Source organism: Hypanus sabinus, chromosome 3, assembly GCF_030144855.1.
Source record: "Hypanus sabinus isolate sHypSab1 chromosome 3, sHypSab1.hap1, whole genome shotgun sequence".
Lineage (NCBI taxonomy): Eukaryota > Metazoa > Chordata > Chondrichthyes > Myliobatiformes > Dasyatidae > Hypanus > Hypanus sabinus.
The window spans coordinates 33595104-33622770 of record NC_082708.1 but is presented as its reverse complement, the minus strand read 5'-3'; the positions used below and the strand labels follow the sequence as shown (position 1 = coordinate 33622770).

The 27667-nt window shown below is 42.5% G+C and overlaps 2 protein-coding genes across 3 annotated transcripts in view; both read left to right on the top strand.

Moving 5' to 3' along the window:
• Positions 1-4137, top strand: part of LOC132391176 (protein FAM133-like) — a 46638-nt gene extending 42501 nt beyond the window's left edge. For both annotated transcript variants that reach the window (XM_059964041.1, XM_059964042.1), the window contains 2 exons: positions 607-705; positions 3913-4137. In XM_059964041.1, coding sequence (XP_059820024.1) covers positions 607-705; positions 3913-3953 — 140 coding nt within the window. In that variant the 3' untranslated portion in view covers positions 3954-4137. The remainder of the gene's footprint in view (positions 1-606; positions 706-3912) is intronic.
• Positions 1-27667, top strand: part of LOC132391180 (uncharacterized) — a 1045680-nt gene that overhangs the window by 734757 nt on the left and 283256 nt on the right. The gene's annotated exons all lie outside the window — the stretch shown is intronic.

The following is a 27667-nucleotide window of genomic DNA, read 5'->3' as shown; positions in this document are numbered from 1 at the left end:
CACCGGATACAAAAGATGACCTTGAAAGATTCACAGAGTGACATCACCTGAAAGGACTGTTTGGGGCCCTAAATGGTAGTGTGGGAGGAGGTGTAGGGGTAGGTGTGGCACCTATCACACTTACAGGGCTAAATGCCAGGAGGAAGATTAGTAGAAGGAGACAAGTGGACAATGGAGTCACATTGAGAGTGATCCCTCTGGAAAGCTGAAGTGAGGAAGGGTGGGGGGAAAGGAATGATGTGGTTAGTGGTGGGATCCTGTTGGAGATGTTGGAAGTTACAGAGAATGATGTACAGGAATAGATAGATTACATATAACCAAGCCTATTGCAATTTCTGAGTCAGTTTGCAAATTGTCACATCAGAGTTCAGGTACTTACATTTGCTTTTGAACCTTGTGTGCCAAGTTGCTCACTGCATTGATAGCAAGGTTCCAGGAGTTAAAGCTAATCCAGATAATTATCTGTCTCATTTGGGTTTACTTGAAATGTTGCTGGCACTGTGAACTAAGAAAGTTGCTAATAAGTAATCACACAATTTGTACCACTGCACATAGAATGAAGATGTGTAATAGCTTAATGTTTATCTTTACTATCTTTACTTCCAGAAAAGACAAAAAAAAAATCCCAGTCGTTGGTAGGCAATGGGAACAACACACTTGAGCTTTTGAAGCAGAATACATGGATGTGTCCAATGAGTACGCAACGTAAGCATCGCTTAACTTACTATTTGAATGAGAAATTCATGACAATGTTGTCAACCTGGCATCATGTGGGTGGATACAACACGTTGATATTAAATTCACAAATATATTAAGTTAAAATGACATGCTTTACACCTAACGTATCATGAGGAGCATTCTGACTGGTTGCATTATGGCTGGTACTCCAATGCACATGATCAAAATAAGCTACTGAGGGTTACAGACTCAGCTCCATCATGGGCACGAGCTTCCTTACCATCAAGGACACCGTTAATAGGCTGTGTCTCAAGAAAGAAGCGTTCACCATTAAGTTACCTCACCATCCAGGACATGCCCTCTTCTCATTACTTCTATCGGGGAGGAGAGTACAGGATTTTGAAGATGCACACTTAATGTTTTAAGAACAACAAGACTATAAAATACAGGAGCAGAATTAGGCCATTTAGCCTATCAAATCTGCTCTGCTATTTCATCATGGCTGAACCATTTTCCCTCTCAGCCCCAATCTCCTACCTTCTCCCTGTTGTGTTTGTGCAACTACATATCAATTGAATAAAAGCACACACGCAGAGGATGGCTTTAACTGGTGTATTCACATCGCAGTGAGGAAGAGAGCAATTTGCATGCCTAGGCAGCAGATCAATGGGTAGTGCTAAGGGGAGTCATTGCTCTAAAAGAAATAGATCAATATATTACACTTCCTGTTTCCCTTCATGCCTTGACTAATCAAGAATCTATCAACCTCTGCCTTAAATATAGCCAATAACTTGATCTCCATGGTGGCCTGTGGTAACGAATTGCACAGATTTAGCACTCTCTGGCTAAAGAAATTCCCCTTCATCTCCATTCTAAAAGGGCACCCCTGTATTTTGAGTCTGTGTCTTCTTGACATAGACTCCTCCATTATAGGAAACATCCTCTCCAAAACAACTCTTTTGAAGCCTTTCAACATTTGATCGGTTTCAATGATTTCTCCCCACATTCTTCTGAATTCCAGTGAATACAGGCCCAGAGCTATCAAACGCTTCTCACATGATAACGCTTTCATTTCTGGAACCATTCTCATGAATTTCCTTTGAATACTCTCCAATGTCAGCACATGCTTTCTTAGATAAGGAGTCCAAAAATACTTACAACAGTCCAAGTGAGGCCTCACCAGTGCTTTATGAAGCCTCAAAATTTGCCTTGCTCACCACTGACTCAGCATGCAAATTAACCTTTAGGGAATCCTGCACAAGGACTCCCAAATGACTTTTCAGACTTTTGAATTTTCTCACCATTTAGAAAGTAGTCTACCTTTTTATTTCTTCTACCAAAGTGCATGATGATATTCCACCTGCCACTTCTTTGCCCATTCTCTGAATCTATCTAAGTCCTTCTGTAGCCTGTCTACTTCCTCAAAACTACCTGCCCTTCCAACTATCTTTGTATCATCTGCAAAATTTTCAACAAAACCATCAGTTCCATCATCCCAGTCATTAACATACAATGTAAATGTAAAAGTAGAGGACAGGCACAACTGTGGAACACAACTAGTTACCGGCAGCCAACCAGAAAAGGTTCCCTTTATTCACACTCTTTGCCTCTTGCCAATCAGCCATTGCTTTATCCACGCTTGTATTTTGTATCTTTCCTGTAATACACTGGTCTCTTTAACTTGTTAAGCAGCTTCATGTGTGGCACCTTGTCATAGGCCTTCTGAAATCCAAGTACACAACATCCACTGACTCCCCTTTGTCTACCCTGTTTGTAATTTCTTCAAAGAATTACAACAGATTTGTCAGGCAAGATTTTCCCTTAAGGAAACCATGCTGGTGTTGTCCTATTTTATCATGAGTCTTCAAGTACCCCTGAAACCTCATCCTTAACAATTGACTTCAACATCTTCCCATGAAGCAGCTGTCCAAGGAACGGCTTCTTCCTCTATGCCATCTGATTTCTGAATGCTCCATGAACCCATGAACTCTATCTCACTATTTTGCTCTTTTTACATTATTTATATATTTATTATTGTAACTCGTAGTAATTTTTTTATGTATTGCAATGTCCTGCTGCCTCAAAACTATGAATTTCATGACATAAATCAGCGACAATAAATTTGATTGATTCTGATTTTGAGATATTTTAAAATAAACTAAATAAGTAATATGTAACTAAATAGTAAACTAAATAATATAAGTAATATGCGACTAGTTTATTTACACAGTGCTGAAAAGTGAGTGGAATATTGTGCAAGTCATTTCTAAGTTATGATACAAACATTATACATACAACATGGAATATCAAGTTGAAGCATTAGGGATCTGAGCATTCAGAAATATTGATTGTTTGGTACCTTTCTGATCAGATAATTTTTACCACACTCTTACATTCACTGAGGTCATTGGTACTCACATTATCTTTCACACAATAGTATCTGGTTCCTACTTTCACTTTGAACATACCTGGTTCCCTGGAAAATTTATTATCATGCTACTTAATATATAATAAAAATGTTAATTTAAAGAGTGTTCATGTATTAATAGGACTATCTAATACTTTGGCAAATCTGTCAGTCCAGCACCACTGATATCCCTAACAAGCTGGGTTATTGGAATTTCTGTAAAGGATATGAAGGGCTGGCAGAAACAAAAATTACTTCAAAGAAGGTCAATCCAGAAGCAGAAAGGATCAGATAGGGAAAATCTGAGGTAGACTAGGATGAGCTTAGAGTGCAGATCATTGAAACTTAACACCTCATCTTTAGTTCAAGGATCAGAACAGGACAGCGACAATCAGATCTATACTAGTTGATCATCAGTGTTAGTACCTGGTGCTCTGTATGAATTTAAAGATCTTTCGCCCCAACCAAATGAAGTCACACGGTGTTAAAGGTGGAGAGTCATCCTATCAGGTAGTGTACTAGGCTGCTCCAAAACCACCACTGCATACGGCATTCTCAACAGTTTCATATACTTAATGGAAAAGAGCAGGTATTAGACCAGTAACATTTCTATGACTCCTAGGTATTCAGTCAACACTCCAGGAAGCAACATTCCTCTAAGCTCACTACAGGACAGGAATCAAAGTTGTAGAGTATGGAAGTGAGTCCTTCAGCCCTCATGTCCCTGCAGATCACTTTACACATGTACATTAACTCCATTTGCATTATAGCTCCAGGTTCAACATGGACTAAGAATCTTACTGCTCATTTCTACTTATCATATCTAGACAGATTCATAACTGGGCAATGCCTCTGGAATGTTGACTGAATATTAGCTGATGAGTAAGTTCTCTGCCATCTTCATCAACACTGAAGAAATACTGAGGACTTCGAGTGCAGTGAGTCTGGAAGACTTTGAGTGACCTGTGCTGGTACTGAAAAGCAAATCAGCCAGTCTGGGTTTCTAGCAGCAACAAGAGAAATAACACAAAGGAGCCACCCACATAACATGGGTCCATGCAGTATCAGTGTTTCTGTTGCAGCTGGAGGGGTCCATGAGAGCAATGGGAGATTATTGGCCTCAGAGTCTGCATATAGACCACATTCAGGCTGTGATTTCGTTACTCTCTGTACTTTATGAATAGAAGCGTGTAACACTGTCAGTACAGAGGCATACAGAGAGACTCACTGCCTGCTTTTGGAGAGATTGTGGTGAACTACATATACCTGTCTGGACACATCCCCCCCCCCCCCCCCCCCCCCCGCTGACTGCTCCTGTGGCTCCTCCCACAGACCCCTGTATAAAGGCGATTGGAGGCACTGCTCCTCCCTCCAGGATGTTATGTGATGGTCTCTTGCTGCTGATCGTGGTCTCTTGCAGCTAATAAAAGCCTATCATTCACCTCCCATCTCCGAGAGTTATTGATGGTGCATCACAAATCCATCACTTATTGTCTTCAGACATGCTGAGTGTTTGTGTCTGCAAACGTGTCTCTCAGAAGGCCACCAAAAAGGTGCTTGCCAAATATCAAAACAGCCACACAAGTAAAGCCTGCCCCCTGGACTTGGAGGAAAACAGCTATCAACCAAATACGTTCTATTACATTTTTTTTTGCAAATTGTTCTACTGATTAAATACATTACAGCTCTATACACCATTGTAAGTAATACTGCTTTGCTTTATTTATTCTCTTTTACAAATAAAGTACCATTTCACTTTATGATCTCTTCAAGTATTCTAGGTGAATGAATGAGAAAAGATATTAAGATAGACAATACATAGGGAACTGTCATCACAGAGTTGTTAGAAATTTTCATCTATAAAGTTTGTAGGTAGTCTTGAGTGTTTATTAGAGATCGATTACAATATATTCCTCCTTAGTGTAAATTTAATTGTTAGTAATTGGCTCAAATTAGTCTGCACCAATTCGCTAAATGTCTGAATTTCTTAATGAAGAAATAATCAATGCTAGGAGTATTCCTTTGCTTGGGGAGATTGGCACCATAGACTCACAGATGAAAGATGGTTAAGTGTTCAGTAATTTTGGCTACATCTTTCAAATTAAGATTTGATTCAATATGAGTGGTCCAAGCAACTACTGGTTTCAAAAGTAAAAAAATATATTTTGTAAAATGTCAAGCCATGCATTGTACACTCTCTGATATTACAGTTCATGCAGATGGCCATCATAAGTAAATGTGTTATATGTAGGAAGGAACCAGAAAATTTTCATTAGGGTGTAACCTATGCACTTGTGGTTCAGTTTAAGTTATTTCATATAGTTCCAAAACCAAGGAGAATCTCAAGCCTACAATCTTCTAGATTATAATCAAAGAACAATGGAATTGCTGACCTCAAGCACAACTCCTTTCTTTACATAGTAGGTTACATGGTCGGCACATTGTCGGTACATAGGGCACATGGTCAGCACAACATTATGGGCCAAAGGGCCTGTAATGTGCTGTAAATTTCTATGTTCTATGTTTCTACTTCTCCACTGGAATATATTGCTTCAAAGGCTTAATATGACAGAAAATTACATGATAGGAAATGGCACTTCCCCCTAATGATGAAGTCTTCCATTCTGTCTGGATACACCATCATCATCCTGGTCAGACCATTGCAAAGGTACAACTGCTTTTATTGCCAAATCACACCATTGTCTGTACGCTTACCCCTCCAAAACTTTCTGCTCCTCTGAATATCTTGACTTGCACTCATTTCTTCAATTTCTTGTGACTATACTGCACCCAAAGATAATCAAATTTATCACTGAGCTATCTTATCTGCTTTGGTACTGTGGTAAACTATGTGTATACCTGTCTGGACATGCCCCTCTGCTGACTGCTGCTGCGGCTCCTCCCACAGACCCCTGTGTAAAGGCGATTGGGGCACTGCTCCTCCCTCAGTCTCCGTCATGTTGTGCTCCCTTTTGCTGCTAATAAAAGCAGTCTCCTAGAGTTATTGATGGAGCATCAGGTACCTCACATTCTCACTTGTGGAGTTTTTAAACATAATTTTAAATTTACCTCGATCCTCTAAGCTCTGTACACAACCTATTCTCCCTCAATATATCCCTCCATAAAAATATCCGTACTCTTATTCAATTCCATTTCTGCCAATTTAGGCATTTTGAGGCCTCCCACTAAGATCAGGTACTGAGTCCCCTCCTTTACTCACTGTATGCCCATGACTGTATCACCACCCACAGCTTCAATCTGCTAATTAAATTTGCCAATGACACTACATTGATTGGCCTTATCTCAAACAATAACGAAGTGGCCTGCAGGGAAGAAGTCATCTCTCTGATACAGTGGTGTCAAGAAAACAACCTTTCTTCCAATGTCGCAGAAACAAAGGAGCTAGTTGTGGACTACAGGAGGAATGGAGACGGGCTAACCCCTATTGACATCAACGGATCTGGGGTTGAGAGGGTGAACAGCCTCAAGTTCCTTGGCATCCACATCACTGAGGACCTCACGTGGTCTGTGCACACCAGCTGTGTGGTGAAAAACACAACAGCTCCTCTTTCACCTCAGATGGTTGAAGAAGTTTGGTATGGGCCCCCAAATCCTAAGAACTTTCTACAAGGGCACAACTGAGAGCATCCTGACTGGCTGCATCACTGCCTAGTATGGGAACTGTATCTCCCTTATTCGCAGGACTCTGCAGAGAGTGATGCGGACAGCCCAGCGCATCTGTAGATGTGAAGATCCCATGATTCAGGACATTCACAAGGACAGGTGTGTAAAAATGGCCCCTAGGATCATTGTGGACCCGAGCCATCCCAACCACAATCTACTCCAGCTGCTACCATCTGGGAAGCAGTACCGCAGCATAAAAGTCTGGACTAACAGGCTCTGGGATAGCTTCTTCCAGCAGGCCATTAGACTGATTAACTCATGCTCATTTGAGTGTACTCTATATTACATTGACCATTCTGTTTATTATAAATTACTGTGGTTATGCATTGCACATTTAGATGGAGACATAATGTAAAGAATTTTACTCCTCGTGTATGTAAGAAATAAAGTCAATTCAATTCAATTCCACTGAAGACAAATGAATTTTGAACACTACTGTTGTAATGCTTTCTACTCACATCTTTCTTCTCCTTTTCAGCCCCTCCTCATTAAAGGCTGCCCATGACTAGGGAGAGTTTGACTCCCACTGGGCCTGACTCCTTTTCTGTGGCTCAGAAGTGAAGTGGGGGGGGGGGGGGGAGCGAGAGACTGCAGTGGTGATAAGGGATTCAATAGTTAGGAGAACAGACAGGAGACTCTGTGGATGTGAGACTCCTGGATGGCGCATCGCCTCACAGGTACCAGGTCTCAGATTGGGTCCAGAGCATTCTTCAGGGGGAGGGGGAAGCAGCCTGAAGTTGTGGTACATATTGATACTAATGACATAAGTAGGAAAAGGGATGAGGTCCTAAAAGGAGAATATAGGGAGCTAAGGAAGGAAGCTCAAAAGCAGGACTCAAGGGTGGTAACTTCTGAATTGTGCCTGTGCCATAAGGGAAAGAGTAGGATGATTTGGCAGATGAGTGTGTGGCTGAGGAATTGTTGGAGGGAGTATGGTTTCAGGTTTGTGGATTATTGGAATCTCTTTTGGGGAATGTGTAATCTGTAAAAAGAAAAGGGTACATCTAAACTTGAGAGGACTAATATTCTTGTGGGCAGATTTGCTGGAGCTGCTGAAGTGTTGAAACTAGTTTGGCAGGGTTTGTGAACTAGAGTGTTAAGGCAGAGGATGGGACAGTTGGTGGTAAATAAAGTGTGAATGAGGAAGGATAGGCAGTAGGTATGGCAAAATTTCAGTCAGTGGAATGAGGTGAAGTGTGTTTAATGCAATGAGTATCAAGAACAACGGTGATAAACTGAGAGCATGGGTCAGTACATGGAACTATAAGGTTGTGACTTGATAGTCACAAGGGCAAGAATGGCTGCTGGATATTCAAGGGTTTAGAGGCTTCAAAAAGAACAGGGAGGGAGGTAAAAGAGGTGGGCGAGTGACATTGCTATTCAGGGACAGTGTCACAGCTGCAGAAAAGGAGTATACCATGAAGGATGGTCCACTGGGTCAGTGTGGGTGCAAGTCAGAAACAGGAGGGAGCAGTTATGGAGCTTCCCCATTGCCTATATGGATACACTTTAAATAAATGGAAAAAAAATTAAAAGTAATAAAGATCCCTTCAGCCAAATCCAAAGAAAAGTATCTCAACAAGTCCAGTCTCTGTCCCACTCCTGTCCTTCTTTTCAAAGCCCAGAAATTTCAGCATTCTTCTTTTTCCCATCTGCAGAGACAATAAGACCTTAATGCCATTAGTATCACGGAGCTTACTTACTGAACTCCAATAGCTGGCAGATGTCCCTGAAGCAATACAGCAAGCCTTTTGGCAAAGCACTGTTACAGAAAGATGCTGTGACCATAGATAATGTTTTTATAGATTTCTTTGTAATATTCCAGTGAGCCTACTGTGTCTCAGAGGCAGAATGATGTAAGATGTGATTAAATGGAGGATATAGCTTGTCAGAATCAATTAATATACCTTTCGATAACTTGCATCAGACTGATTTTGATCTGGACCTTAATTGGGTGTGTTACCAATTAACGGAAAAATATTGACCAGTCCCGGAATTCTCCAGGGTTTCTGCTGAGCAATTACATTAATTCTGCTAGGAGACAACAGTCAGGGAAATAGCTTAAGTAGTCATTAGTTCCAACTCCCTGAGGGTTTCCACATAGAACTATCGTGGATGATTGAAAGAGCTAAGTAGAATTTTCATAGCAATTAAAACCTTCCTTCTACAATCCTTCTTGCTTGTCAGAATTTGGACTTTCAAAGATGAGTAGCGGGGGGTGAATAGCGGGAAGGATTTAACTGGTTATATTTGGGTTTGATGACTTCAAGCAGACCAGTTGGAGTTGGGTCATTCATTACCACACACTGATCCAGCTGCACATTTGAACAGAACATCCTCGGCATGGGTTTTCAGGGTCTCAGCAAGTCAGCAGTGAAAAACATGTGAGATTGATTGACCTTTTTATCTGCGTGCCTGCTATGAATGAATGTTCAGAGTGTGCAGTTGCTTCTGCTGACAAATATTTTGCAGTACCTTCCTGTAATCATTGACCTTTTTTCAGAAATAAGGAGATTTTCAAATGGACATCAGGATGGAAGGCATGAGCTGAGATGAGAAAGGCAAACAGTACCTGTGACAGCAATGCTATGTTGAGGTGCGATCTTCCAGCTGTGTTTCAGGTTCTGTGACCTTTCTCACACTCCTTAGCCTGACACAATTGGAGATCAAAGATGTCTGCAGCCTACAGGAAGAAATGTAATCAGCTGGATCTAATGGTTAAGCATAGCCTGTGACTATGATGGTCACCATTGTCTCATTTATTTTTTTTCCCATCTTGTTCCATCTCGTTCACTCTCTCGTTAGCTCCTTGGGCTTCCCCTCAAATTCTGGAGGTTCTTTGTGGGGTATGATGAGGCCAATGAGAAACTGCAGAGGGCCACGGGTAGACTAAGAACAAGCACCAATAACCCCCATGGGTTCATAAACAGTAAGTACTGGGTGATAATAATAATGTTTTTTTTTTAATCAGAAATGGCTAACCTCATAGGAAAGATAGATTTGTTTGATTGCACAACAGATAAGTGGATGATATATTCTGAATTAATTGAGCAGTATTTTGAAGAAAATCTCAAAACAGTGTTAAAATGATGAGAAAATTGTGGGCTTAGAGCATGACATGACAAGAGTGAATTCTTTATACCAAGCATCACTTACTGTGGTTGCACTATTGATGCACAAGTATTACACAAGTGAGAAAATTCAAGCAGTGGTGGATGTCCCAAGGCCAAATGAGATGTCACTATTGTGTTCCTTTTTAGGATTTATCAATTACAATACCACATTCCTGCCAAACCTGATTACTGTGCTTCACCCTGTGAACTCATCACCAGAGATTGGGAAGAAAGGGCAATGGACGAAAGAGTGTAAGGTGGCCCCAAAAGCTAAAGGAAATGGTGACATCAGACACTGTACTCACACATTATGATCCACATTGTAAAGTGAAGCTTGCCTGTGAAGCCTTACCTTATGGTGTAGGTGCAGTGATGGAAGTGATCTTTTGCATCAGGTTCCCTTACCATTGCAGAGAAAAATTATGCACAAATTGACAGAGAGGACTTGAGTCTAGTTTGGGGTATAAAATGTTTCAACTTGTACGGACAGAGTACTTGTATGGGGGAGAGTTTAGTCTTGTTACTGATCATCAACCACTTTTCAACCCACAGAAGGGTGCACCACTAACAGCAGTCACGTGAATGCAGAAATGGACTCTGTTTCTTGGAATTCATAATTACACAATTGAATTCAAGAGAATTACAAGTTACAGAAATGCCAATGGATTGTCTTGTTTACCCTTGGAAAAGGAAATATCTGAAAAATTTACCAGAGAGGCCACTCCTCTTGACGTATTCTCCCTAACACAAAACAAAAGTCTCCCTATTACGGCAGAGATGATCCAAAGGGAAACCACTAAAGAACACATACTTTCTCAAGACTACATGGCAACCAAAACAGCTTCAGTCATTCCTGAAAATGAATGGATTAAGATATATTACATCTGCTCTGTGCTACCTAGTTGTAAATGGCTTAGTGGAAAGGTTTGTTCAGGGTCTAAAGAATGCATTGAGAGCAGTGTCAGCAGAACACCCTACACTGAATCAGAAGCTCACCAATTTGCTCTTTGCATATGATATTGCAGCACACTCCACAGCCAATAACTCACCAGTGATGTTGGATCATCCCTTGCACTCACACCTGGATCTCCACAAACCCAATCTCAGAAGGAGGATGCAGGGCAAACAGCTGAAGCAAATTGAGAGCTCCTCAAACAAGAAGTTTTGATATTTCCCTCCTGGACAAGCAGCCCTGGCAATAGACTAAAGAGATGATAAAAAGTGGGTACTTGGAAAGATTAAGGACAGAATTGGGCCACACTCCTAGATAATAGAGATTGTGTCTGATGTCATCTGGAAATGACACATCGATCAGTTGAGAAGAGCAGAGTCAATTGTTAGAGAAGCTGTCAGAACCTCTTCTTGCAGTCCAAGAGTCAACTCCTACAACCACCACAGAGGAAACACCAGAATCTGAGATTGCCTCAAAGACACAAGTCTCACTTGCCACACAGATTGACCCTTCCTTTCAGGAAAGGTGTTATTCCACAAGAGTAAAAATCCTCTTGAAAGTAAGAGTACGAAATTACATTTTTATATTTTTCTCACCCCTTATGGGTGGTGTGTAGTGTATTTTTCCTTCAATCTCAGGTCCTCAAACAGAGACCTGGGAGTTTGAGGGTTCGCTGCATATCCTTGCTATTCCTAGTAGTATGCACTTCTGGACCGAGATGTCAGATGTTGTTCCCAAGGTTTGTTGGAGCCACTCTCCCAGTCCAGGTGTCATGGCTCCAAGTGCTCCTATCACCACCGGGATTACTCTGGCATTAACATCCTATCTATCTGCTTTTTCTCCGGTTTCTCATTTTCTTTCTTTCTGATGTTACTGTCATTCAGGATTGCCACACCTATTACTATTGCTTTCTTTCATTCCTTGTCCAGTGTTACTATGTCTGGTTGGTTGGCCAGTACCTGCTTATCAGTCTGTATCTGAAAGTCCCACAGGATCTTAGCTCTGTCATTCTCCACGACCTTCTCGAGTGTTTCCCATTTGGACTTGGGAGAGTCCAATCCATACTCAACACAGATGTTTTTGTACATGGTTCCTGCAACTTGGTTGTCCCATTCAGTCTATGCTATCCCTGTCTGCATCTTACACCCTGCTACTATGTGTTGGATGGTTTCAGTGGATTCCTTGCACAATCTGCATCTTGGATCTTGTCTGGTGTTACAGACCCCTGCTTCTATTGCTCTTGTGCTCAGCACCTGTTCTTGTGAAGCCATGAGCAGTGCTCTCTGTGCTGTCCCTCAACCCTGCCATTTCCAACATTGGTAGGACTTTCTTATGTCAGCCATCTCTGATATCTGATGATGGGATATCCCATGCAGTGACTTGTTTTGCCATGGCCTTTACTTTACCTACGTCCATTTCCATGTCCCCTGCCTGCTGTCTGAGGTATTCTCCTAGCAGGTCATCCTTAGGGCCCGTCTTCCTGACATACTCGTAGATTTTTCACATTTCTTCCCAGACTGCGGCCCTGACGCTTCCAAGTCTTCATCTTCCCTTATTCTGGTGGGTGTGTAGTTGCTCAACATTGGATTTTTGATGAAATCCTCCATGTAATGTTAGTAGTTTTCCAGTCTTGATGTCAGCGGTTCCAGTTCGTTCCTTGGCCAGCACACTATTGCGGCTGGGTATCTGATGACTGGTAGGGTGAATGTGTTGATGGCTCTGATCTCATTTCCCATTCTGCTGGCTTTTTAGGACCTGTCTCACTCTTTGGAGGTACTTGGGTGTTGCATCCTTCCACGTGTCCTCACTGTGGCTTCCATGCACCTGCAGGGTACCCAGGTATCTGTAGATGTCCTGTACATCTGGTATGTGGCCTTCGGTAACTTGACTCCTTCAGCCTTGCTGAGTTTGCCTCTTTTCACTGCCATCCATCTGCACTTTTCTAGTCCAAATGACATCCCGATGTCTCTGCTGTACACCCTTGTCAGGTGGGTTAGTGAGTCAATGTCTCTTCCATCTCTGGCAGACAGTTTGATGTCATCGTGTACAGAAGGTGGCTGATGGTCTCTCCACTCTTGAGCCTGTACCCATGTCCACTTTCTGAAATGATCTGGCTGAGGGGGTTCAAGCCCATGCAGAACAGCAGTGGGGAGAGTGCATCACCCTGGTATATTCCACATCTGATAGTCACTTGTACCATTGTCTTTGAGTTAACTTCTAGCATTGTTCTCCAATGGCCCATTGGGTTCTTGATGTAGGTCCTTAGTCTCTTGTTGACTTTGTATAGAGACAGGCGTTCCAGGATCAATGTGCGGGGCACTGAGTCGTATGCTCTCTAGTAGTCGATCCGGGCTGTGCTTGGGTTGGTTTGCCTGGTCTTGCAGTCTCACATGACCACTTTGTCTAGCAGTAGTTGGTGCATTACCAATCCCCTTCTGAGCAGGGCTTAGGAATTTACAATGTTCCTTCAGCTTGGTGGCTAAGATGCCTGATAGGAGCTTCCATGTTGTAGGCAAGCAGGTTATAGGCTGGTAGCTCGGTAGTGTTGCTCCTTTGTGAGAATCCTTCTTTATGAATACTGTCCTTCCTTGAGTTAGCCAGTCAGGGTGAGAGCCTGCTTCAAGCAGCTGGCTCATTTGAGCTGCCAGCCATGGTACTAATATTGTTACTTTCTTCAGCCAATAGTCATGTATCACACCAGGTCCAGGTGATGTCCAGTTCTTGATACTTACTACCCGTTTTCAGACATCTACCGCTGAGACGGTGACTAGTTCTTCCTCAGAGGGATTGCACTGGTGTTTTGTGATGCATCTTTCTCCCATATACTATTCCAGTACTCTTCAGTTGCTGTTTTGGTCGGTTCAGATACTGGCGCGCATTTGCGCTGGAACTATGAGAATACTTTCCCTGGTTCTTTTTAAGTAGAGTGCATACATGTGTTTGGCCTCTGTGTCCTTAGTGTACCTCTGTAGTCTGGTAGCCAGAGCTGTTAATCGTTCTTCGGTAGTTTCCTGAGCTTCGGCTATGGACATATCTCTGTATCTCCTTACTAACTGCGATATATATAGATGTAGTACAGTCCAAAGTTCTTAGGCATGTTTATAAAGCTAAGGTGCCTTAGTCTTTCACTCAGTACTGTATGTACTGAGTATTGATAAAATGGGAAGGTGCTTGGGAAAACAGAAATAACAGTAAATAGCTTTGTAGAACCGGTATTAAGTGTTATTTGGTATTTCAAATATATATATATATATAGAGAGAGAGAGAGAGAGAGAGAGAGAGAGAGAGAGAGAGTTGGACTTTATAGTTAAGCAGGCTACAGTGTAATATATTCAGTATTTCAGTAATATTTGAGTAATGCTGTAAATATACTGTATTGTTTGCTTACTTTGTCTATTTACATAATTTGTTATGTGTTATATGTAAGCTGTATGTGAATGGCCTACATCATTACGCCATCACATCATATATAAGCTCCTTACTAAAAGAACAGGAAAGAAAAACTAAGTAGACAAATATCCCAGTTCCTGTATTTTCTTTCAATTAGCTTCTGGAGTTACAAAGCGTAACACTATCCACTTTAATCTTGGCTTGTGTGGAGCCCAGCCATCGAAAAATAAGGATGTCAAAGATAAACAACAATAAAAATCATTGACTGCCTAACTAAAAGACCACAATCAATAAGGATAAGCAGCAACAAAGCCCCCACAATTATACAGTACTAAACACCGATGCCTCAAAAAGCTGCATTCTCAGCCCTATTCTACTCCCTGTCCACACATGACTGCATGGCTATGATCTGCTCTTACTCCATCTACAAGTTTGCAGTTGACACAAATGAATCAGAGTACAGGAAGGAGATAGTGAGCTTAGAAATGTGGTGCCACGACAACAGACATTCCCTGAGTGTCAGCAAAATAAAATGGTCCAAATGCATGTTGATGGAAATAGTCAGAATAGCAGTTCAGAATAGATTAGATGGGCTGAAGGGCTAGCTTTTGTGCTGTAGTGATCTATGCTCTAGCTGGTTATTAACGTCATGGGGGGGGGGAGGAATGGGTGTGTGGTAGGGGGGTGGTACCTATACCCCTGTCCAGAGGCTGTGAAGTTTGATAGCTTTAAGTTCCTAGGAGTGAACATCTGAAACAGCCTGTCCTCGTCCTACCACACAGATCCCACAGCCAGGACTGCTCACCCATGCTTTTACTTCATCAAGAAGCATAGAAATTTGGCATGTCCCTTTTGATCCTTGCCAATTTTTAATCAATGATGATAGAAAACATCTTATCTGGATGTATACTAGCTTTGTACGACAACTACGCTGCATGTCCTAAAGAAATTGCAGAGTTGTGGATACGGCTCAGCATATCACGGAAGCAACCCTCTTCAGCACAGACTCTGTCTATACTTCTTGCTGCCTCAGAAAGCAGCGAGCATAATCAAAGACCCCACTCAACTCAGACATTCTCTCTTCTCCTCTCTCCCACTGGGAGAAGATTCAAAACCCAAATGTATGCACCATCTGCTTCAGCTTCTGTTTTATTGTCATAAGAACATGCAATGGTTCCCTAGAATAATAAGATGGACTCATTACCTCAAAATCTATCTTATAATCCTGCAACTTATTGTCTACCTGCACTGTACTTTCTCTGTAGCTGTTGCACTTTATTCTGCATTCTATTATTGTTTTACCTTGTCCTCAATGCACAGTTTAATGAGTTGACCTGTATCAACAGTATGCAAGACAAGCTTTACACTGCACCTCAGTACATGTAACAATAATAAACCAGTTCCATTTCCTTTTTCAACATGGACAAAAGATGTGTCACTGTGCAAACCATTAGCATATTGAAGATATGCCTCTGAAATCTAATGGCTTTCAAGAAATGCTGCAGCAAGCACTTAAGAGAGTTCCAATAATGAAAGCATTAGGCTGCACTTTGTACATTATTACATAGCAGAGAAAACTAGAGGCAGAAGTTTAAGATGCTTATCACATATCTTCTGACAACATTGGACAACAAAGATTTTACATCCTGAACACTTTTGGATTTCAGGCTGCTGATCATGAAAATCTAAATGAAATTTCCCTATGAAACAGCATTTTTTGAAATTGTCTGTATTTGTTATATTTGTTATTTCAATTCATAATTCAAGTGAATTAAAATGTTGCCCACAATTTAAGCTGGAGAGTTTACTATCTTGTCCAGGCATGCCTGGGGTTCTTAGGCAGGGCGGATGCTGCATGGCAGGACAGGTTTTAGAAAAGTTATATATTTCTAATTAATTTCATTATTTGAGACAGATGTTTCCCAGAATAACTGATGCCAAGATTAAGGAAGGCATTTCTGTTGTTCCACAAATCAAACAGGTTATTAATGACGGGCAATCTGAAGAACTTCTAGTGGGACAGAAAAAAATCACATGGAAGGCGTTGAAGGATATTGAAAATTTTCTTGGCAACTACAGACTACTTGCAGCTAGTTGATAACATGATTCAAGCATACAAAACCATGAAGTGCATCATGTCACTAAAGATTCATTTTCTGCATTCTCATTTCGATTTCTTCCCTGTAAACCTTGGCACTGTCAGTGACTAGCATGCTGAAAGGTTCCACCAGGACATTGTGGTCATGGAGAAATGGTATCAGGCCAACACTGCTGACTGATTATTATTGGACTCCTAAGCAAGAAGTCTCAGACACTGAGTACAAATGAAAATTATCAACAAATCATTTTTAGCTTTGTTGACCTATTGCAAGGCATCTGCACCATTCTGCAGTCAAATGCATTATGTTCAATAAAAGTTAATTTCTTTTTTCTCCAAATTCCTACATGATACAATAGTCTGAAATTATATTTGTGTTCAGCTTCAAGCAGTCCATCAAAATCAAAAAAAAAAATCAAAAATAGTTGTTTCCAGTGTAATTAGAGCAATAAAGAAGAGGAAGGAGAGGATGTCCAATATAAATATAGAACACCCATCTTAAGATTACCTGTGAGCATTGCAACCTAAGACAACATAATAAGTTGATATAAGAGATCCTGCTGATGTTGGAAATTTTGAACAAAACACACAAAATGCTGGTGGAACCACAGGTCAGGCAGCAACTATAAAGGGAATGAACTGGCAGTGTCTCAGGTTCGGGCCAAGACTTAGGACTGATAAAAAGTCTTGGCCTGAAACATTGACTGTTCATTACCCTCCGTTGCGATCCTCCAGCATTTTGAGTGTGTTGCACATAACACATAGTAAGTCATGTCTTTTTCTTGCTTCTTACATGGTAAAATTCTAAAAGTTGAAATGCAGAAACTATCCCCATTTAAATACTTCGTTAGACTCTTCAACTTCACAAATTCCCATTTATCCTAGTACTTTACAAGTTGTAGTATACATTGTTTTACTGTTGATTTACTGGAAACCACCTGACTTTGTGAAGTAAAGTACCTTGAAGGGAAATGGCGCCTGTCTGTCTGTGATTGTTTATACAAAGTACCAACTTTTATTTGTTAGTATAAGTAACAGGTGAATTTCACAATTTACATTTGCCATCAGTTAGTGGTGATTCCTGAGATGGCTTTACTCCAATACAAAATGGAAGAAGCACCATCAATCACGCTATTTATAGCTTTTTGCAAGAGCTGTTGACTCTGCTAACTAAGAGTGACTGACAAGAATCATTTTCAGATATTATTTGGGATCTTTCAGAATGCACTCAGATATTGAGATGTGGTGTCAAAAGTATTTGTCGTTGGAAAAAAATGGAATTTAATGCCATTTCTGGATAAATGCTGGATGTGTATCCTCACAATTGAGACAATGTATTGATGATAATATTCAAAACACAAAAAAGAGGCTCAATCTGCTGGATCTCTAGCCAAAGAATTTGACTGAAGCATGGATAAGATGGTAAACTCTACATTATACATTGAGCTGGCAGAACAGAAATACAATAAATTGAAGTATAATTGTACTTATTAGATACAAGAGAAAGATAATTAAAACATGACATAAAGTCCTCAAATGAGTCCTTGCAACCCATTAGAAATGAAGCAGCCGACTGGTATCAGGGAGTATGTACCTTTCTTAATTTTATTTTTAAAGGCAAAAATATGATTTTAAGCAGATAATTGCAGTTTTGCAGATTGGAAGGAGTTGCTCATCAGAGATTGGGTTATTTGTGGAATTCAGGAGACCATCCTGAGGGAATGGTTACCATGTGAGAATGAGTGTATGCAGATATGTAAAGCTGTGGAACTATCCAAAGCTAGGCTAAAGATGTTAGATGGACAACAAGAAGAAGAAAATATAGTGAAGAGTATGACAATGGTCAGTAAAGGAAATGTCCTGCCAAGATTGCTAACATGATCAGTTGAAATATGAACAACAGAAAAAGAACAGCCCTACATTTGGGAAATGTGTATGTAATGTGAATTGTAAAATCATTTCTAAAGTCTGTACATGATGAGGTGGATATCTAAAGATTGAAAATGAAGCCAGGAAAGGCATAGCATCAGATACAAAGTACCAGGTGAAAATGATATAGCTATAACCAAACAAGGACAGTTCTGTGGAAGGAAAACCTGTTAGAATTTCCTACACAAAGATATTGTTGTAACACCAACCTATAACACTTCAACTTGAACATGGAACAAATTGTAATGTTTTCCCAACATAAGCCATCAAAACCAGGATGGTGAAACCAACCAATCTTGTGCTGTTGATGTACAGCAGGTCAATACTGGTGTCCTTTGGGTGATTTTCTCAGAAGGCAGAGAACCCAAAGAATCCAAATGTGAATTTTATCATAATAGCTTAGAAAATTAGAGGGCTATGTAGTAGGGAAATCCGAGGCAGCTTCTAGAGTAGGTTAAATGGTTGGTACAACATTGTGGGCCAAAGTGCTGTAGATTTCTATGTTTCTAAAAATAAAACACTTAAATTTAGTGGAGATGTAATCCAATAAGTGGTGCAGATGAAGGTATACCATGATAGGGTTAAGTAGATGGTTTCAATATAATTGCATGGTTTCAGCCATACAATTCCTGAGGTTCAAAGTGAAACAGATGAAAAGTTTTATGGACTTCTCAAAGGACTGGGCACTTTGATCATTGGTAAGTATCACCTTTCCACAGAGTGATGGAAAGACACAGAACATTGTAATGGTACTGCTGAAAAAGACTGAATCAGATCCATTGTTGAATATCTTTTCATTCTGCAATAGACAAAGTTGAAACTATGCAGATACTTATCTATAGTTGTACAAGAAACCTTTTGCGCGAAATGGTGCTGTGCTTTGCTCAAGTCTCGACAAGCACTACAATGAAAAGAATGGAGTTAAATACGATCACAATGAAAAAATAATTAGATGACACATGCATAATCATGAACTCAGTTGCTGTAGCTGCTGTGATGCTGGATCCGTGGTTGTGACACCTTCCTACGTCATTCATACCAGTATGTACCAAGACATCTGGCTGTTCATCTTCCCCCTTTAGAATGTCATGGACATGACCCAATACGTCCCTGACACTGGCACCTGGGAAGCAACATACCACGTGGGTCTCTTTATCACATCCACAGACTCTCCTATCTACTCCTCCAACTACGGGATCTCCTATCACCACTGCATTCCTCCTCAAGCCTCTTCCCTTCTGAGTCACAGTGCCAGAGACCACAAAAAGAATTGCAGCACGTGATTGACTGTTCACTGTATTACTTTTTCTTTAGCAAAGGACTTGCCATAAGCTGTCCAGATCTGTATAATAAGCACACTGAGAAAATACTGCCTGATTCCTTGTAGGTTCTTTTACAAATAACATGCCTTTGTTTAAATAGCAGTCAATCCTCCAAAATGAGAGAAAGGTGAAACAGCACATGTCCTAAAGAGATTTATGATAAATGGCATAAATTGACATTTGTCATGAATCTAGGGACTAGGTGTCTAGACATTTGCAGTGTTCTCATGAACAAAATAAACAAGCTGTGCATATCATTAAACTTTGCATTAGTAGATTAAGTAATTACTTAATATATTTTTCAAATGCTTGTTTACATGCATTTGATGAATTACTTGTTCTCTCTTATACATTAAACTGATTATGCATGGTATAACTCCTCTGGCTGAGCTGCTGAAGTCCCCACTTACTATCATTTCACACTTGGGTTAGTGAGGTAACATTGTTATTATCTTGAAGCAGAGGAGAGCAGCTTGGTGCCAATTGGCGATGTAGTATCAAGCCACTATCATCCTATTATATTGGAAAACATTTGAACAGTCACAATCATGACTCATTTGAAGCATGAGGTTCCATGGAGGAGGCAACCTTATCCATGGAAAGCGCGATTGCAGTTACCAATGAAATAGTCCACACTGTTAGAGCTGACTGCTTACATCTGTCTTGTGGAGTGGGCATGTTGCAAATAGCGCTAAAATTGATGCTACCTCTTCTTTGTTCTCCTTCTCAACATTGGCCTCTGGTTTCAGCATCTGTGCTCAGATGAGCAGAGCTAGGAACAGATTTTACCCCAGGCACGCAATGAATAATATAATAGCTACCCTGCTGTGCTCCTGCTTCTTGTGAAGTGGTAATTGTCAGATGAAAACTCCAAGGACTGTCTACTTTGTTTCACTGAGGTACAGGTGTTTTAGGATGGTGTGTGTCTTATAATTTCCTTGAGGAATTATCACCATGTGCATCCACGGTCTGTGACTCTATGCTAGTGTGTGCCCACTTGGTGAAAAGAGATGGGTATGAAATAGCCTTGATATATTAACCATCTTCAGTCAGACGCTGATATGGAATAAGGTGGATGATCTTGTAGCATAGTTTCAAATAGGAAGGTATTGTGTTGTGGGTACCACAGAGTCATGGTTGTTCAGAATAGAAACAGGCCTTTCAGCTCACTGTATCTATGCCAACCAATATGATTAACTATACTAATTGCAGTTAATTCCATTTCCACCTGTGCCTTGTTAATTCAAATACATGTCCACATGCCTCTTAAATGCCTCTGACTTTAGTGGTTGGAAAGATGTTGGATCCTATGAGGTTTCGAGATTCTTGGAGGCACATGGTAAAATAGGCCAAAGTCAGCATGGTTTTCTAAAGGGGAAATCGTGTCTGACAATCCTTTTGGAATTCTTTTGAGGCAGAATAAAAATTTGGATTTTCAGGTCTTGGACAAAGTGCCACATATGAGGCTGCTTAGCAAGCTAAGTGGTGTTTGGTGTTACGGGGGAAGGCACGAGAATGGACAGAAGATTGGCTGACTGGCAGGAGGCAAATTATGGGAAAAAGTGACCTTTTCTAGTTGGCTGCTGATGATTCAATGTGTGCCGCAGGGATCAGTGTTTGGACCGCTTCTTTTCACATTGGTGGTTTTGTGGCCAGGTTTGCAGATGATATGAAGGTAGATGGAAGGGCAGGTAGTGTTGAGGAAACAGAATGTCTGCAGAAGGACCTAGACAGATTGCGGGACTGGGCAAAGAAATAACAGGTAGAACATAATGTAGGGAAGTACCACTCACTTTGACAGAGGAAATAAAGGTGTGGACTATTTTCTAAATGGGGAGAAAATACAGAAATCAGAAATGCAGAGGGACTTGAGAGTTCTCATGCAGAATATTCCCAGGTTAACTTGCAGATTGAGTCAATGACAAAGAAGGAAAATGTAATGTTAGCATTTATTTTGAGAGGACTAGAATACCAAAGCATGGCTGTAATGCTGAGGCTTTATAAAGCCTTTGTCAGACTGTACTTGGAGTATTGTGAGCAGTTTTGGGCACCTTATCTAAGAAAGGATGTACTGTCTCACCAAAACCTATTGAATATTGAAAGGTCTGCACAGAGTGGATGTGGAGAGGATGTTTCCTGTAGAGAGTATCCAGGACCAGAGGGCACAACCTCAGAACTGAGAGGTGTCCACTTAAAATAGATGAGGAAAAATTTCTTCAGCCAGAGGGTGGTCTTCTTTGCCAGAGACGGCTGTACGTGTTACAAGGAGTGACTGGGGGCAAACCCAAGTCGCGAACGCGGAACAGATGACCAGCGGATTCTTGACCCAGAGATGAGGTTTTCATAGAATGTCTAGAGACTGGCACTGATGGTCCTAAGTGATCGGGAAATAAAGTTAACACACGGGAATAGACCAACGAACTGGCGACCTGTGGTTGTGATGCCAGAGTTCGTATCCTGCAGTCTCCAATGGAAACCAGATGTGCTGTAATTAAGTGAACTAGCAGCAATTGGGAATCTAACAACTGGAATTAAGGCATAATCAAGGAGATAGGTGTGAGATGGGGGACAGCCAGATGGGACCATGACAATACTCCCCCCTCAATGGGAGCCTCCAGGCAACCTCCCCCCACCCCCCCAGGCTTGTCTGGATGGTCCCAATGGAAGTCACGGATCAGGGAAGGGTTCAGAATGAAGGAGAGGGGAATCCAGGAACATTCCTCCAGGCCGTATCCCTCCCATTCAACCAGGTACTAGAGGCCCCTGATCCAATGGTGCACATCCAGTAGCCGCTGGACCGTGTACACCAGGTGGTCGCCAATGATCCAGGTGGGTGGAAGGGGTTTGGTCGGAGGGCACAAGGGGCTGACAGAAACCAGTTTTAATTGGGAAACATGAAATGTAGGATGGATGTACATAGATTTAGGCAGTTTGAGTTGAACCGCTATGGGGTTGATAATACTCTCAATCTCGAAAGGTCCCCGGAAACGAGGGGCAAGCTTCTTGGGGTCATTCTTGAGAGGAATGTCTTTAAACGAGAGCCACACCTTCTGCCCAGGTCAATACTCAAGTGCAGGAGGCCGATGGCGATTAGCAATCCTCCGGTTGTGGTTGGCTGAGCAGAGCAGGGCTACGCGTGTCTTCCCAAACCTTGCGGCACCGGCGGATGTGGGCCTGAACAGAAGGCACAGCAATATCCTCTTCCTGAGTGGGAAACAGTGGGGGTTGGTAACCAAGAGAGCATTCAAAGGGAGATCTTCTGATGGCAGTACTAACCAGATAATTGTGGGCATACTCTACCCATGTGTGGTGGTTGCTCCAGGTAGACGGGTTGTTGGCTGTTATGCAACGTAGTGCCACCTCCAAATCCTGGTTGGCCTGTTCCGTTTGCCCGTTCATCTGTGGATGAAAGCCAGACAACAGGCTTACTAAGGCACCCAGGGCTCAATAAAAGGATCTCCAGACTTGTGAAACGAATTGGGGACCTCAGTCGGAGATAATGTCCGAAGGAATTCCATGAGGGCGGAAGACGTGGTGGGCGAGAAGGTCTGCGGTCTCCTGAGCAGAAGGAAGTTTAAGGAGGGCTACAAATTCCACAGTCTTGAAGAAATGGTGCACCATGGTGAGTACGGCAGTGTTCCCATGTGAAGGGGGTAATCCCGTGACAAAATTCAGTGCTACGTGAGACCAAGGATAACTAGGGACAGGTAGGGGATGAAATAATCCAGCAGGGGGCCGGTAGGAGACTTTTCCATGGGCACAGACAGAACATACAGAGACAAAGGAATGGGTATTAGCATCCCTGGAAGGCCACCAAAGTGTCTTTTCGGAAGAGACAGTGTACGATCACTCCCAAGATGGCAGGCGAAACCAGACGTGTGCCCCCACTGGAGAACCTGAGATCAAAGGGAGTCGGGCACAAAAAAGCAATTGGCGGGGTCAGGTTCAGCCCCTTGGGCCTCTTTTACTATGGCCTTGATTTCCCAGGTGAGGGCCGCCACCACACAGGATGGTGGGAGGATGGTCTCTGGGCTGGAAAGGCCTTCTTCGGAATTGTATTGACGGGAGAGCGCGTCAGGTTTCCCAAATGATAGGTGAGCGAAAACCTGAACCTGCCATAAACAGTCTGGATATATCTGAGGTTCTTGTGTTCCTCCCCCTCCAGCTGGTGCCTCCATTCTTCCAATACCAGTTTGACTGCCAGTAGCTCCTGGTTCCCCACGTCACAATTTCATCCAGCAGGGGACAGCCGGCACAGGGATGAAGTTTCAGGAGTTGAATGTTTCAGGACTTGAACGTTGGGACAGGACCGCTCCTACCCTGGAGTCAGAGGCATCAACCTCCACAATGAATTGACAGGAAGGGTCCGGTTGGACTAAGATGGGAGCGGACATGAAATGCCTCTTCAGTTCAGCGAATGCTGAGTCAGCCTCGGAGTCCCAAAGAAAAGGCGTTGTAGGTGAGGTAAGTCGGGTAAGGGGTGCCACCACTTGAGTGCAATCCCTGATATCCGACGATAAAAATTCACAAACCCCAGAAATCACAGGAGTTGCTTGCAGATCCGCTCTCACTTGCCTGCTCTCGATGATGTAACCTAAAGCCTGATTTATATTACTGAGTCACATCTACGCTGTTGGTACCGCATACCCTATGCCATACCTACGCCGTAGCGTGACGTGCACCTCCCCAAAAAAGTAATTCAGGTGTCACGGCAACACAGACTGCAACAATTGTGATTGGTCCGCTTGGTAGCATTGCACTTCCAGTTGCTTCTTCTCCGCCATGTCTGTACACTGATGCAAAATCGGTGAACCAAATTATCAAATCTACCTGCCGAAATGTGAAAATGTTTGAAATGCATTTCCTCGTCCATTTCTGTCATGAAGAAACTCAACACAGTGGCATAGAAACCCCACCGCCAACTAGTGTTTTGGCGTAGAGCCTACACAGAAGTATAAATCAGGCCTACAGCATAGCCTATATGCACAAGTATAAATCGGCCTTAAAAAGCTTACCAAGGGGATGTGGAATTCACATTTCTCAGCCTTCATGAATAATTTGTTCTCCCACAGCCTCTGTAAGATTTGATGGACATGATGAATGTGTTTCTGGAGACTGCTGGAGAAGATTAGGATGTCATCCAGATTGATAAACACAAAGGGGTTAACAAAGTCTCTCAGCACATTATTAATCAGGGCTTGAAAACAGCGGGGGCATTGGTGAGGCCAAACGGCATGATTGTATTCAAAGTGGCCTAGAGGGGTCTTAAATGCTGTCTTCCACTCGTCTCCCTTCCTTATTCTGACCGGATAGTAGGCACTTCATAAGTCCAACTTTGAGAAGATGGTGGCTGTGTGAAGTGGTTCAAATGCTGAATTTAGGAGGGGCAATGGGTACTTGTTTTTAACAGTTATGTTGTTAAAGCCTTGGTAATCAACGTAGGGATGTAGTGACCCATCCTTCTTCCCTCACAAAGAAGAACCCTGTAACCACCAGAGAGGATGAGTGCTGAATAATGTCTGCTGTGAGAGACTCATTGCTGTACTTCTCCATGACTTCTCTCTCAGGCTGGGACAAGTGATACAACCAACTGGTGGGTAATGAGGCCCCGGGGAGAAGATTGATAGCGTGATTGTATGGTCGGTGTGGGGACAGGGAAAGAGCCTGTTGTTTACTAGGTTCCTCTCCCAGATCATGGTACTCTGGACAAGTTAAGAGGTTCCATGACAGGCGAGGTCACGGTGACCTCCCCAGGGGATAGGGCCGACTGAAGACAGGTGGAGTGACAAAACAAGCTCCAGCTGGCTATCTTCCCAGTAGACCAGTCTATGTGGGGATTATGGTGGCTCAACAGTCTTCCGTCCAGTGCCCGGGCTTCCAGAAGGGTACTTAACGGTTCCCAAGGAATTCCGGCCTGGGAAGCTATGTCCTCTTCCAAAAGATCTCCCTCGGCACCGGAGTCCACCAAGGCGGATAGGGACAGGGACCATTGGTGATAGTTCAAAGTAGCTTGGACCTGCATCTGAGTTTGGGGGACTGCAGGGAGTGTCGTCTGGATCACTGGGATACCCCTTTCTACTGCTGAGCCCTCCCATTTGGCCGAAGAGAACAGGTATCATGGAAATGTCCAGACTGGCTGCGATAGAGACAATCAAATGATCTCAATCTCCGGAGTCGCTCAGTGGGAGAGAGACAGATCCGTCCCAGCTGCATCAGTTCCTTTCCCGGGGTAGTGGGAATGGTTAGAGTGGGAGATATTCTAACAGCGGAAGGGGGAGAGAGTTTGGGCTGGTCGAAGATGGTAAAACGGGCCTTGGGGTGACCTAAGGAATGGGACAACCGCTTTTCTCTCCCTGACGTTCTCGGAGTCGGTTATCTAGCCTGGTGGCTTAAGAGACCGAAGAGTCCAAGCTGTTTGCGTCATCCCTCACTGCCAATTTGTCTTCTATCCTGTCACAGAGACCTTACTGAAACACTTTCTGGAGTGCCTTGTCATTCCACCCTGAGTTGGCCGCTAATATCCGGAACTCAATGGAGTATTCAGCAACACTTTGTAAGCAGTGACGGAGAGGCAGTAGGCACTTAGCAGCAGCCTTACCGCGAATGGGATGTTCAAAAATCTTCTTTATTTCAGCGATGAAGGTGGGAAAAGAAAAACAGGTCTCTGGCTAGTTATCCCAAATCATGATGGTCCATGCTAAGGCATTCCCTCGCAATAACCCCATGATGTACGCTATCTTTGATCTGTCCATGGTGTTTGTACAGGGTTGCTGCTCAAAAACCAAGGAGCATTGCAGTAAGAAAGCCTGGCACTTCCCAAGGTCCCCAGCATAGGGTTCCGGTTCAGGTACATGGTGATGGTATTGCCGATCCATCGGGCCTTGCCATCCCAGGCTGTGCAGGTTGGTCAGACCAGGTTCGGGGAAGGGATGGAGTAAGAGGAGCAGATGCTCGCCAACCTGCTCACTGACCGTCTTTACATCCTCAGATAGGGCACGGAGATTTTCCATGACATCTCTGAGCAGTTGATTGTGTAGGCCCAGTAGGGCATCCTGGCTGGTGAGGGCCTGTTGCAGGGGGTTTGTGTCTGCTGGGTTCATTCTTGACCAGATCGTTCTGTTACAAGGAGTGACTGAGGACAAACCCAAGTTCTGGACACAGACATGGAGATAGGGTTGAGAGGTGCTTGCACAGTCGCAAACGTGGAACAGATAAGCAGGGGAGTCTTGACCCAGAGATGAGGTTTTCGTAGAATATCTAGAGATTGGTGCTGAACTTAGAACTAACACTGCTAAGTGATTGGGAAACAAAGTTACCACAACAATTGCAATGCTCCAGTATCTTGCAGCTTTGTCATTAATGGAATCAAGTCTGTCACTTAATGACTGCATGTTCTCAGTTTCTCGATCTCTTTGTGATTAGAACTTGGATTTACCACTGATCTCCAGTACTTGCCTTCACTGTAAGCTGCACTCATCCTGGTAAGCTAACTCCAGTCCATATCCGTTGGGCTTTGGGCTTAGTTCCCTTACATGAGGTGAAAAGTTTGACCTGTGAGTGGTTGAATGTCACAGAATCTTCTGATAGATGTAGTGGATTGGGAGGGTATCTATCAAGCAGATACATCATCTGCATAAAGAGTGTCATCTGTAGCAGGGGTGAACAGGGAAATAGGAAGGTGAGGAACTATGGAGAAAGTGAAGTTATGCAACTGTGTCCAAAGGGATGTTGTTGCCAAAGTGAGGCAGTGAGCATGAAATGAAAGAGTGAACCAAGTACATTCATAATATAATACTTTAAATCTCAGTGTAATTTTATGAATACCCTTCTACCCACCATTTTGTGGACATAATACTATAACCCTGATACGACTCATTTTGAAATTTTATCCTTTGACATTCATCCCAATGGAAACCAATTCTTAAACATGTCAGAAAAATTTCTTTCAAAATGTCAATATTCTGATCAAGATCTATGTCTTGTCAATACTATTGAGCTATTAATGATACCCTTCTCATAGGTTTCTGCTCTCTCCAATGAGGTAGCCTTGCTTGTTAAATCTCTCAAATTTTTCACTTACTAATTTGTTTTTTT